This window comes from Oncorhynchus gorbuscha, linkage group LG05 (genome assembly GCF_021184085.1).
Source record: "Oncorhynchus gorbuscha isolate QuinsamMale2020 ecotype Even-year linkage group LG05, OgorEven_v1.0, whole genome shotgun sequence".
NCBI classification, from domain to species: Eukaryota; Metazoa; Chordata; class Actinopteri; order Salmoniformes; family Salmonidae; genus Oncorhynchus; species Oncorhynchus gorbuscha.
In genome coordinates this window covers 29,403,647-29,417,113 of record NC_060177.1, presented here as the reverse complement: position 1 = coordinate 29,417,113, position 13,467 = coordinate 29,403,647, and the positions used below count along the sequence as shown (strand labels likewise).

Below are 13,467 nucleotides of genomic sequence, written 5' to 3'. Positions count from 1 at the left end.
TTTCCCATAATGACCTCTATTCATAGTTAGTCTACCCATCCATTACTGCTGTGGTGTTTTAGGAATACATAACCAAACACACACACGCTGTGGTCTTTATTTGGGCAGCATAATATGTACGGCTGATTTAATGTCCTAAAATAAGGCTATGACTTGATCGTCTAATTGTACCTTCAGCCTCTATGAGCGGTTAAGGCAGGTGCTGGCTAGAACTCTGTGTGGTAGGCCTATGGTGAAGAACACCACTACTGGCTTGTATGGTGATGCTGTGCAGATGCTGGTCAAGGATCGGACAGATCCTAGTCCTAGACAGAGGTAGGAGTGAGACACCACACACACACACACATGGTCTGAGCAGGGCCTCTGCTGCAGAGGGAATAGTTAGGGTCTGCAGCTGTGTCTCTGTCTGTGTTAATGTGTGTACATCCAAATCACATGTCCCAAGCCCATGTTTACTCTAGAACTGGCTTTATTTTCCAGGAGCGTTGTGTTGTTGTGTGTCTGGTCTTCATGTAAATATGACACCCATGGAGCTATAGGCCTCCTCTGGCAGACAGACGAGACATCCTCAGGAACTCTTAGTTTCTTTGATCAGAACCAGAAACCCGGTCCACTCTCCAAAATGTCCATGTTCTGTGTGTAAGTATTGTATTACACTTTATGGCCTTTGAATATTTACCATATGTGATGTTTATACAGCATTTTGCCTCGTGTAACACTATACTTTATCTTTTGAGAAATCTGTGGATTTGGCTGTATTGTTTTACCTGGTTCATTGTAAGTCTAAAATGTTTTGCATATGATTAGGTACATTTCCAAGGAGCTCTCTTTTCTCCGTCCAGGGTGTTTTCTCTCGAAGCTGAAACGATTCATTGCAAACAGGAAGGGAACTCAATTTCCTGTGGGTTAATCTTGCTCTTGGTAGCTTCCTGTTCCATACAATCACGACCACACAGACACACTGACCTAATACTCCATAAGGATCTTACCTCACAGCAACCTTCACATTAAAGTCAATCATGTTTGTGTTTAGATATATCCTCCCTATATGAACTATACACTCTTCTCCAGCTGTACCCGCAGGAGAACCCTTCTTGGTTCCAGGTAGAACCTTTTTGAAAGGGTTCTATTTGGAACCAAAAGGGTTCTACCTGGAAACGAAAAGCGTTTTTCAAAGGGTTCTCCTATGGGACAACTGAAGGAGAGTATGAAGACTACTAGCTATAACAAAGGTGCTACAAAAACCTGACCAAACACACCAAAGCATGAATGAATGTTTGAAATGTTATTTTGGTGTCAAATCGCCAATTGGCAACCCATCCCTTATGGGATTAATTAACACACAAATAAACATTATAATAATTCACTATGGTAATTAAATGATCATTCTTCTTCTGGTGTTCTCTGCATTGTGCATCACATAAAGAGTGAAAAAATGTAAATAAAAAGTAAATCAAAACATGATAGTAATAAGGTTATCTGAACAATAATTACACCCCTAGAGCAGTAAAATAATGTATGCATGTACATTACTGTTCAAAAGTTTGGGGTCACTTGGAAATGTCCTTGTTTTTGAAACAAAAGCACAACAAATGTGTCCATTAAAATAACATCAAATTTATCAGAAAAACAGTGTAGACATTAACGTGTAAATTACTATTGTAGCTGGAAACGGACAATTTTTTAAATGGAATATCTACATACAGTTGAAGTCGGAAGTTTACATACACCTTAGCCAAATACATTTAAACTCAGTTTTTCACAATTCCTGACATTTAATCCTAGTAAGCATTCACTGACTTAGGTCAGTTAGGATCACCACTTTATTTTAAAGAATGTGAAATGTCAGAATAATAGTAGAGAGAATTATCTGATTTATTTCAGCTTTTATTTCTTTCATCACATTCCCAGTGGGTCAGAAGTTTACATACACTCAATTAGTATTTGGTAGCATTGCCTTTAAATTGTTTAACTTGGGTCAAACTTTTTGGGTAGCCTTCTACAAGTTTCCCACAATAAGTTTGGTGAATTTTGGCCCATTCCTCCGAACAGAGCTGGTGTAACCGAGTCGGGTTTGTAGTCCTCCTTGCTCACACACGCTTTCTCAGTTCTGCCCACACATTTTCTATTGGATTGAGGTCAGGGCTTTGTGATGGCCACTCCAATACTTTGACTTTGTTGTCCTTAAGCCATTTTGCCACAACTTTGGAAGTATGTTTGGGGTCATTGTCCATTTGGAAGACCCATTTGCGACCAAGCTTGACTGATGTCTTGAGATGTTGCTTCAATATATCCACATCATTTTCTTTCCACATGATTCCATCTATTTTGTGATGTGCACCAGACCCTCCTGCAGCACCCCCACAACATGATGCTGCCACCCCCGTGCTTCACGGTTGGGATGGTGTTCTTCAGCTTGCAAGCGTTCCCCTTTTTTCCTCCAAGCATAATGGTCATTATGGCCAAACGGTTCCATTTTTGTTTCATCAGACCAGAGGACATTTCTCCAAAAAGTATGATCTTTGTCCCCATGTGCAGTTGCAAACCGTAGTCTGGCTTTTTTGGGGTGGTTTTGGAGCAGTGGCTTGTTCCTTGCTGAGCGGCCTTTCAGGTTATGTCGATATAGGACTTGTTTTACTGTGGATATAGATACTTTTGTACCTGTTAGTAACCGCAAAACACCAGTCTCAACTTCAACAGTGAAGAGACGACTCCGGGATGCTGGCCTTCGAGGCAGAGTTCCTCTGTCCAAACTTTGTGTTCTTTTGCCCATCTTAGTCTTTTATTTTTATTGGCTAGTCTGAGATATGGCTTCTTCTTTGCAACTCTACCTAGAAGGCCAGCATCTCGCAATCACCTCTTCACTGTTGACGTTGAGACTGGTGTTTTGTGGGTACTATTTAATGAAGCTGCCAGTTGAGGTCTTGTGAGGCATCTGTTTCTCAAATTAGACACACTAATGTACTTGTCCTCTTGCTCAGATGTGCACTGGGCCACCCACTCCTTTCTATTCTGGTTAAAGCCTTTTTACGCTGTTCTGTGAAGGAGAAGTACCCAGCGTTATACGAGATCTTCAGTTTCTTGGCAATGTCTTGCATGGAATAGCCTTCATTTCTCAGAACAAGAATAGACTGATGAGTTTCAGAAGACAGTTCCTTGTTTCTAGCCATTTTGAGCCTGTAATCGAACCCACAAATGCTGATGCTCCAGATACTCAACTAGTCTAAAGAAAGACAGGTTTATTGCTTCTTTAATCAAGACAACAGTTTTCAGCTGTGCTAACATAATTGCAAAATGATTATCTAATTATCAATTAGCCTTTTAAAATGATACATTTGGATTAGCTAACACAACGTGCCATTGGAACACAGGAGTGATGGTTGCTGATAAGTGGGCTTCTGTACGCCTATGTAGATATTCCATAAAAAAATGGCCATTTCCAGCTACAATAGTTATTTACAACATTAACAATGTCTACACTGTATTTCTGAACAATTTTATGTTATTTTAATTGACAGAAAAATGGCCTTTCTTTCAAAATGAGGACATTTAAGTGATCCCATACTTTTGAAGTGTGTGTGTGTGTGTGTGTGTGTGTGTGTGTGTGTGTGTGTGTGTGTGTGTGTGTGTGTGTGTGTGTGTGTGTGTGTGTGTGTGTGTGTGTGTGTGTGTCCAAGGGCACTATGTTGGCAGTGACACTCCCATGTTTTTTGATTCGTTAAAGGGATGATGACTGATAGTAGACTGCGACATGTAATCAAGGAGCGCACAGAACAGAAACTTCCCCCTCTCCGCCTGTGTTTCCTGTTTGCTCATGATATCACACATACCTGACCACTTGACCTAACCTCATCACCTGTTCTCATCACTTTTGGTTTCTCATACTGTAGTTAGACAGCTGAGACTGAAAAAAGGGGCATCCCCATTCAAGTCAGTGTTCTGTAATTCTATTTCTGTGGAGATGACCTGTCCCAAGCTTCCTCATGCCTTTGTCCCACTGATTATCCTGCATGATTACAGATTCTCTGAGTGAAAACTACAACTGTAATCATCCTGGATATCAAGAGTTATTTATAGCAGCTTGTCTTCCTTCCAGCATGGGGGAGAAATGAGGAGGGAGCACGGGAGCACAGTCATCATTTAATTTAAACTTATTAGGAATAGGCGTCCTGTCAGCGGGACACCTGTCGACAACATCCGGTGAAATTAGAGGGCGTGCAATTCAAATAAATAATCATAATATTAAACATTTATGAACATACAAGTATCTTATATCGGTTAAAAGCTTAAATTCTTGTTAATCTAACTGCATTGTCCGATTTAGGCTTTACAGCGAAAGCATACCATGCGATTGTTTGAAGATGACGCCCCACATTTTTCAACCTGCATTCTGTTTGGTTTTTCTTTGGATTTTCGTCTACCATATCAATTGTGTTGTAGTCTCATACATTATTCTAACTTTTCTACAAACTTCAAAGTGTTTTCTATCCAATGCTACCAATTATATGCATATCCTGGCTTCTGGTCCTGAGTAACAGGCAGTTTACTTTGGGCACATCAGTCAGGTGGAAATTCTGAAAAAAGGATCCTGGCCTGAAGGAGTTTCAATGAGTTAGGTAGCTAACCTTTTCATCCACAGCTAAGACTCTCAATTGCTAATCAGAGCACCATCGCTAGACAGAGAATCAGGATGAGGGAACTTGCTATATACCTTAACACTACAACACAGAGCCTGACCGAACCCCAGTCGCCCTACTGAAAGCTCTCTGCCACTTAATAATAATAATAATAATAATAATATATGCCATTTAGCAGACGCTTTTATCCAAAGCGACTTACAGTCATGTGTGCATACATTCTACGTATGGGTGGTCCCGGGGATCGAACCCACTACCCTGGCATTACAAGCGCCATGCTCTACCAACTGAGCTACAGAAGGACCTCTGGGCTGTCAGTAGTATGGCCTGCACTGTGCTGTGTTGTGTATTGTCTTTGAAGCAGGCTTGGAGAGGAGCTGAGGCTGCTGTCTCTGGGAGGGCTCAGTAACACAAAGAGCCCCTTTAACCACAGATCAAGGCCCATGCTGTACACTGGGCTGTCCACACCTGCCTAACCTTTGTTTCTCAACAGGGCCTCTCTGGCCACGGCTCAAGCCTGACTAAATGTGAATCCTGGTATAAATATACCAAACATCCCCTCCCGCCAGATCAAGACATTCATTGTTTTATGTAACTCTACTTTGGGATTAGATAATCACCATTTTGGGGGTATTTGTTGCTGTCATATTTGTTCTGGAACGTCAGACGTTGTTTAGCTATTCATTTGCTTTGGCCCTATGCTACAAGGCTTAATATTCCTGTAACAGTTTCCATCAGATAGTATTGTTAGCATTTGCTACATGAGTCAAATGGGGGAATGCAAGGCTGTGCTGTCCTGGCTGAAACAATATTCACTCCCAGTGTTCTCCTACTGTTCATGGGTGTCTAGGAGGGGAGAAAAGGTCCCGGTCAGGGATTTGGCCATCTGCATTTATCTTCAACAGGAATGCTAATGTTCGGTGGTATTGTTCTCGGTATTCAATGTGTAGTATCATAGCAACAAGTTTCACTGGCCTTTTTAAATAGTGTCCCTGCAGATGGCCTCTTCAGGATTGTTCCCAGTAGTAGAACACAGCAGCAGTAGCACGTCTTTTTATGGCTGTAACAGCCATGCATAATGTCATCAGATTAGGACCTGATTTCTGCAGTGTCCTCTCTGTACAAGACCCTGCTCTGCACTCCACTGACACTTCACAACAAGCTGTTTTAATCACTGCTCCAGATTATGGTGAATCATTAAAAAGATAATCCCATCAGAGGAGAAGACGAGAGCAGAGTTTAGCCACACTGGAGTAAACAGTCCTCAGTGATCAAGAGCTCCTCTCTCTCTCCTCCTGACTCACTAACCACCCTTCTCTAACCCAGAGGCCTACCGATAACCGTTAAGCCCTACGCCCTCATGACCAGTACTGCCAGTCACACCCTACCGATGCGGTAAGGCCCTTCCCAGTCAGACACGTCCCACTACTAAGGCCACTCTCTGAGTCACCATAGCAGTGAAGGGAAGAACCACAGGAGGGGAAGAGGGAGGAAAACAATTGACGTTGGAGATTCTTCAGCGTGTGTCTGTACTGTCTTCTAACATCTGGCCCCACGGCTGGAAGGGTGTGTGTGAGGGGGTTGGTTAGGGTAAGTGCAGGGAGAGGCAGTGAATTATAAGCCTTCTTCATTGTCTTAGGATCCCGTATTGAGAGAGAGGTCATGTATTTATCGTTAATGCTGTACATAGATACTCTGCTGGAAGTAGTTTGCACGTGTATGGGATAGAGACAAATCTCTTTAAAATGTCATCTGTACACGGTTTTAATTGAATGTATCCAGTTACTGGCCATACAGAGTATGTATGTCTGTTAGAGCCTTGCCCCCCCCCATACAGAGTATGTATGTCAGTTACAGCCTTGCCCCCTTCCTCTCCCCTTATAGCTTCACCACTCAGTGTCCTGTTCATCCTAAGACGAGGCCCCCTTGTCACATGGTCAACAAACATCATGGACATTTTTCTCATGGCTTGGGGCCCTGCTGTCTGCTTTGCAGTGTACTGTTGGCAAAATGTATGATCTCCAGCCTTACAAACACTTGACAGGAATGTGGGGGGGGGCTTTGGCTAAATGGGTCAGGTCCCCCCCACATAATGGTTGGCCGGCTGTGGGAGTGAGTCTCAGGGGCAGACAGTGGGAGGGAGGAGCAGCACAAACCCTGCCTGCCTGCGCCAATTATGGACATTAATAACATCCACATTGAAATGCCATGAAAATCAGGGTCAAGGGGTTAACTGTGTTCATAACAGGGAAATGGGAGTTTAAGAGAACAACTACATACCCACACCCTGACTAAACTACCATACTGTACATACCCACACCCTGACTAAACTACCGTACTGTACATACCCACACCCTGACGAAACTACCGTAAACTACCATACTGTACATACCCACACCCTGACTAAACTACCGTACTGTACATACCCACACCGTGACAACACTAGCCCTCCTCCTACCCACACCTTGACAACACTAGCCCTCCTCCTATCCACACCCTGACAACACTAGCCCTCCTCCTACCCACACCCTGACAACACTAGCCCTCCTCCTACCCACACCCTGACAACACTAGCCCTCCTCCTACCCACACCCTGACAACACTAGCCCTCCTCCTACCCACACCCTGACAACACTAGCCCCCCTCCTACCCACACCCTGACAACACTAGCCCTCCTCCTACCCACACCCTGACAACACTAGCCCTCCTCCTACCCACACCCTGACAACACTAGCCCTCCTCCTACCCACACCCTGACAACACTAGCCCTCCTCCTATCCACACCCTGACAACACTAGCCCTCCTCCTATCCACACCCTGGCAACACTAGCCCTCCTCCTATCCACACCCTGACACCACTAGCCCTCCTCCTATCCACACCCTGACAACACCCTGAAATAACTCAAACTGAGTCAAACAGGAATTCTGAGCAAAAATGTAAAATGTTGCTGGTCCTGTAACTTCTTAGTCATATAATATTAGTAAATTATTCCCAGTCTGGCCATTCCAGACATATTAGTGTGACACAAGGCTATGCTGTGTCACTTATTGTGAACTCCATGGCTGTCTCCACCCTGCTTCTCAGCTATCCCAAACCAGCATCTCCATTTCTGGATCTGGCACCAAGTAGCTGGGATATATATTTGTGCTGTCTTCACCAGGTCCACTCAGCATTAGCCAGACAAAACATGAACTGTCTAGAGGAGACTGTAATAGCCCTGATGATGATTACTGTGATGATGGGGATGAAGAGGAGGTTGGTCATAATGTTGTTAGGTGTTTGCTTGCTTTTCTTTTTCTTCCCCAGCGTTGCTCCTCTGCATTAGAGCAGCTGTATCATTACAGCTAAATGCCTGGATACCAGAAGGGCTTGTTGTGCATCAGTCAGACTTCTAAAAGGGGATTTGTGGGTGCAGAGCTGTGATTTACAGCTACAGGCCAAAGCACAGTCACGGGTGGAGCAGTACTGTGGGGAGGACAGGACAGAGGACCGTGTTAGACCCAGAGAGGGAGGGAGCTGCCTGTTTGTGTGATGAATTCACCACCACTGTCTGTCTGGTCACTGGTGTTTCCTTTTGTAGTGTTACTGTTAGTTTAATCCACACTGGCAGGTAGCACTGAGGTCCAGGTAGACCGTGCTCACCTAGAATGAACCTCAAAACAAACTGAAGATGGTCCATCTTTTTATAGCAAACAAATGTTCACTTGCACTGTAAACCAGATTGAATCTGTGTGGGCTGTCTGCTCTGTGCAACACGCGTCTATAATTTTTGCAGATTACACTCACAAAAGTGCAAGCAAACACTGTCAGTCTCTCACCCCCAGTGATCCAGTAACACGACATGTGGGATACAACGGTAGGCGAAGCTGCTGGTGTGTGTGTGTGTGTGTGTGTGTGTGTGTGTGTGTGTGTGTGTGTGTGTGTGTGTGTGTGTGTGTGTGTGTGTGTGTGTGTGTGTGTGTGTGTGTGTGTGTGTGTGTGTGTGTGTGTGTGTGTGTGTGTGTGTGTGACACGGCAGTGGTGACGTCCCAGTGGTCTGTGGTTCAGTGTTTGGGGTATAATAGTCCTCAGTCTCTCTCTCTGTCCGCTGGGTAACTGGTAAAGAGCATTGCCCCCCAGGCAGCCTCCGCCCCCTCTTCTCTCAGCATGAAACCCAGACCATCAAAACGGAGAGAGCACATGATAAGCTTTTAAAACTGTGCCTGAGTATCCAGCCACCCAGAGACACTCTGAGGTCTACCACAAGTTCAATCTCTGTCAGCCTTTAGAAGAAAATCTGTACTTTTTGGAGTATTGTTTTTAACACTGGCACTAAATACATTACCTCCCGTGAACTTTTACCCTGTTTTGGAATGGTGATTATCACAGTGTTAACTGCTTACCCTCATTACCCTAATGATGTTAGTGACACCTCTCTCTCTCTCTCTCTCTCTCTCTCTCTCTCTCTCTCTCTCTCTCTCTCTCTCTCTTAGAGTGCAGCGATGGAGGAAACTGTAATATGGGAACAGCACACAGTGACCCTTCACAGGGTAAGTGTTTACCTCTCTCCGTTACTCTCTCCTTCTCCTCCCCATTCCTATGCCCTCTCCATCCCTACATCATCATCCCTCTCTCTCAGTGCCGGGAAGGCCAGCTGCAGGATCAGGAAGTGATGAAACACACAATGGGCCCAGCATACAGATGTCAGGAAGCTGTGGTGAGGAAGAGGGCTATGTAGCGTCCTCTTCCTGTGTGTTTCTCTTCTCTTCCTGTAGGCAAGCCAGCCCCATGGCTCTCCAGGATCACAGGGAATACTGTATGTTGTGTGGACTACACATGAACTAGTCTGTGAGTGCCTAAGGCTGGGAGTTGCCAGTGACCTCACGATACGATATTATCGCGATACTTTGGGACCGATACGATATGTATTGCGATTCAATACTGTGATTTTATTATGATTCCATGGTCCAAACATATTGCTCACCATGTGTCTGCTGCAGAGGGATGAGAGAGAGCCATGAGAAATGTAGTCATGGAAATAAGTGTGCAAAAGTAACTAAACTAAATAAAACATTATTACGATATTGTAAAAAAAAGATACGATATATCGTCAAAAATAATATCCTGATATCTAACTGTAGCAATTTCTTTTTCTGTCCATCACCATTAGTACCCTATATAAATATTAGCTTTTACAACTTTTTATTTTATTTTTTAAATCCATGGATTTACAACTTTTTTGATTGGAATTAAAATTTGCTGACCAGTGTACAATGTTGCCAATTATTTTTTTTGTCGGGTCTCAACTTCCTGATGAGAGTTAGAATAGTAAAATACACAAGGTGCTATTTCTACATGTGGTTGTGCATCAGCAGTGTTTCTCTTGACATGTCATTCACAGTGATGATCGTCCCATGTCCTCCATCACTTGATTTAAAGAAATTATAAATAACCAGACACTGACGATGATTTACAGTTGATGAGAAGCACATTTACTTATTGATAATAATGTGGGTTAGAAAAGTCCTCTTGATTGTTGCTGGTCACCTGTAAAAGGTGAGAAACTGTGTTTTAAGAGTTTGATTTAGGAGCAACGGCCGTTGGTTCGGCGGCAAACTCTTGTTGTGCGTCTCCCGATTTAATATAGGCTGTACATTAAGTGATCGAAAGTACAATGTGATATCGTTTACTAATTCAAACGTAAAGGTAGATCATCAGGAATGTGTATGATTGATTACCTTGCATTTCCTTGTTTATTGGAGAGGGTTCTGTTCACTTCCTGTTCAGAGAATTGACTGACAGGTGGGGTGCGTTGGAGCGCATAGTTAATCAATGGTAACGGGTAGTGCTCTAATAGCTTTTCTCGAGAGGGAGATAAATGTTCATATCCCCAAAGTCTAGTTATTCATTAAGCATGGCTTAGCACAGTCATTGAGATATGTGCTGGGATATATTAAAGTATGTTTATGATCTGAACGACGTTTAGATTGTTAATTAATTGGTGTGTGAAATGCCTTGTTTTCATTGGTCAAATGCACTAGGGGTAGGGGTGTAAGAACCCTGTATTCTCATTGTTTAAGAGACAGGACAGGGAACGGGTGGGCATGCTGCCGGTTACGGGCATATTTGAAATATTGATTTTGTTAGTCACTCCCACTCAGATAGCCTATCCACATGGCATAAGTCATGGCAAAATGTGTACAATTGCTTAAAACTTGCTTCAAAACAGACACGTTTTCTCTACGCCCCATGGCAAATGTGTAGAATTGCGTGAAACTTGAGGTGGGCTCCCTGAACCAAATCTCGCTTAGGCCCCCCTTGGGAGCATGTTTTCAGGAACTTTGGTCCCAGGAAACAGAGAATTTCTCATTTGGTCCCAGGCTGAAATAGTTTAAGAAACCCCTACACTAGACCATTGGAAAGCAAAACTATTGCAACAGGAGTAGATTCACGACAGTGGTGAAGGCATAACTCTGGCACCACCCACTCCCTTTCCAAAACCATATTATTATCCCACTTACACTGGTATAGGCCTACCACTTAAATTAGTTTACTCCATGATTGCACTGTGGTAAGCATGCTATTAAGTTTTCTTGTGTTTACACTTTGCAATGACATACACTCTCAGGACTAGACTAGTGAAACAGGTGATGTGTTGACATGGATTATCTCATTGGCTGTCTGGAGGGGTGCAATGTTTAATAACATAACGACCATAGGAGTTGGCTCCACGACACTAACAGATCTGGGACCAGGCTAGAGGCATGCAGTCAATGTGTGGTTGTGCCAGCGAGCGGATCACCATCAGGGTTATTATAAGTGTCTCTCCTCTCAGTCTCCAGTCCTGAGTGGCATCCTGGCCTGGCCATCTGTCAGGAGATCAGGAGTCAGGACAGAGTCAGGCTGGCTGTGATAATGGAGGAAAAAAAGATAATGGAGGCTCCAGTCAGAGCTGACTGACTGACTAGAGAGGAGAGAGACCTGAGAGCAGTCTGTCTGTCTGTCTGCCTGTGTTTCTCTCTCTCTCTCTGTCTCTCTGTCTCTCTGTCTCTCTGTCTCTCTGTCTCTCTGTCTCTCTGTCTCTGTGTCTCTGTGTCTCTGTGTGTGTTATGTCCAACCATGGTCATAACACACACTAATCATTTTGCTATAGCTAGGCCATATGAAGGGATGGTTGATGATAGCTTCCTTTTGACTTAAATAGAATGACTAGAGTTTAGAGTAGCTGTGGGTGTTTTCCTATGTATCGGATCTGCTACGCTAACTGGACTGAGGAAGTATGGGTTATGTAGTCTACTGTGTACAGTATTATGTCCATCAATTGCATTCAGGCAAAAAACTCACAGATGGAGGAAATGAAGAAAACATACACTGTTGTCCCAGACCTCATGTCCTCTCCAACTTCTGTTGTGTGTGTGTGTGACGTGTGCAGGCCCCAGGGTTTGGGTTTGGCATAGCCATCTCAGGGGGCCGGGACAACCCTCACTTCCAGAGTGGTGAGACTTCCATTGTCATCTCCGACGTCCTGAAGGGAGGCCCAGCAGAAGGACTCTTATCGTAAGTGCAGAAAACACTTTTGATGGAGATTTTCTGTGAGCCTGATTTTTAGTTCAGCACGAGCCTTAATCTGTGTCTGGGTAACCAGCCCTATAGGTTACCGCTATGGTCCTGGTTTGGGTGTGGTCAATATAGATCCTGACCGGGATTGAGCCTCCTTGTTTCTCTTCTCCTTCCAGGGAAAATGACCGTGTGGTAATGGTCAACGCGGTGTCCATGGACAACGTAGAGCATGCGTACGCAGTGCAGCAGCTTCGGAAGAGTGGAAAGAACGCAAAAATAGTGAGTTGTTGTATTCCTCAGAGGAATGAACAACAGGCTAACCTTAACGTTATGGCCCTCGGCAAATACATGAATGTACTATGAATGTCACCCCAGGGATTTAGACACGTTTCTCACTTCATTGAGTTGATAAGAGGTCATTTGAGGTGGTCGAGAATGACATTTATGTCCCTTTCTTTCACCCACAGACGATCCGAAGAAAACGAAAGGTTCAGATCCCGGTGTCTCGCCCGGGGGACAGGGAGACTATGTCCGAGCACGAGGAAGAGGACACTGATGAAGACGATGGTTACGAGCAGCACAGCGGCCGCAGCGGGCCCACCAGCGCCTATGGCGCGGCGAGTGGCGGCACGGCCAGCAGGCGGACAAATGACCATGAGCGTGAGCGCAGCAACAGCAGCCGGCGGGAACACAGTGCCTCGCGAGAGAGGAGCATCTCACCCCACTCTGGCCGATCCCAAGGCTCCTCTACACCGTCCCGCCCCGCCAAAGTCACCCTTGTCAAGTCCCGCAAGAATGAAGGTGGGCGCCGCAATGTCCAGCTTAGGTCTTTCTTTTGCGTTGTCAGTTTGACCCTACAGTTTAAGGTGTGGTATTGCACAGGGCTCTGCTAATATTGTTTTGTATTTGTTGTTCAAAGTAGAGTATGGTCTGCGTTTGGCCAGCCACATCTTTGTGAAGGACATCTCCCCAGAGAGCCTGGCAGCACGAGACGGAAACATCCAGGAGGGAGACGTGGTGCTGAAGGTGAGAACCAGAGACATGATGGGGCTGGTCGTTATGCACGATGACCTGGAGTGGGAATGTCACCGGTTCAAATCCTGGGACGGGCACTCAAAGAAACGGGAACTGAGATGCAGAGCAGAAATATACTAAGCATACCACTTCCCATGAGGCAATATTTTGGGCCTGCATTGACTAATAAGCTAGTGTAAATATTGGAAGGTTGCCAGGGCCTCACAAAGAGTTAGAGAGGGGAGGGATATACAATGTCACACCTTCACACAAACT

General features: G+C 44.6%; 1 protein-coding gene across 15 annotated transcripts in view; it reads left to right on the top strand.

Moving 5' to 3' along the window:
* The window catches only part of LOC124035800 (tight junction protein ZO-1-like), a 194,670-nt gene that overhangs the window by 129,200 nt on the left and 52,003 nt on the right, over nt 1–13,467 (top strand). For 10 of the 15 annotated variants that reach the window (XM_046349553.1, XM_046349550.1, XM_046349548.1 and 7 more), the window contains 5 exons: nt 9,111–9,167; nt 12,050–12,174; nt 12,354–12,456; nt 12,645–12,978; nt 13,097–13,203. In XM_046349553.1, coding sequence (XP_046205509.1) covers nt 9,111–9,167; nt 12,050–12,174; nt 12,354–12,456; nt 12,645–12,978; nt 13,097–13,203 — 726 coding nt within the window. The remainder of the gene's footprint in view (nt 1–9,110; nt 9,168–12,049; nt 12,175–12,353; nt 12,457–12,644; nt 12,979–13,096; nt 13,204–13,467) is intronic. The other 5 variants (XM_046349559.1, XM_046349558.1, XM_046349554.1 and 2 more) reach the window with 1 other exon arrangement.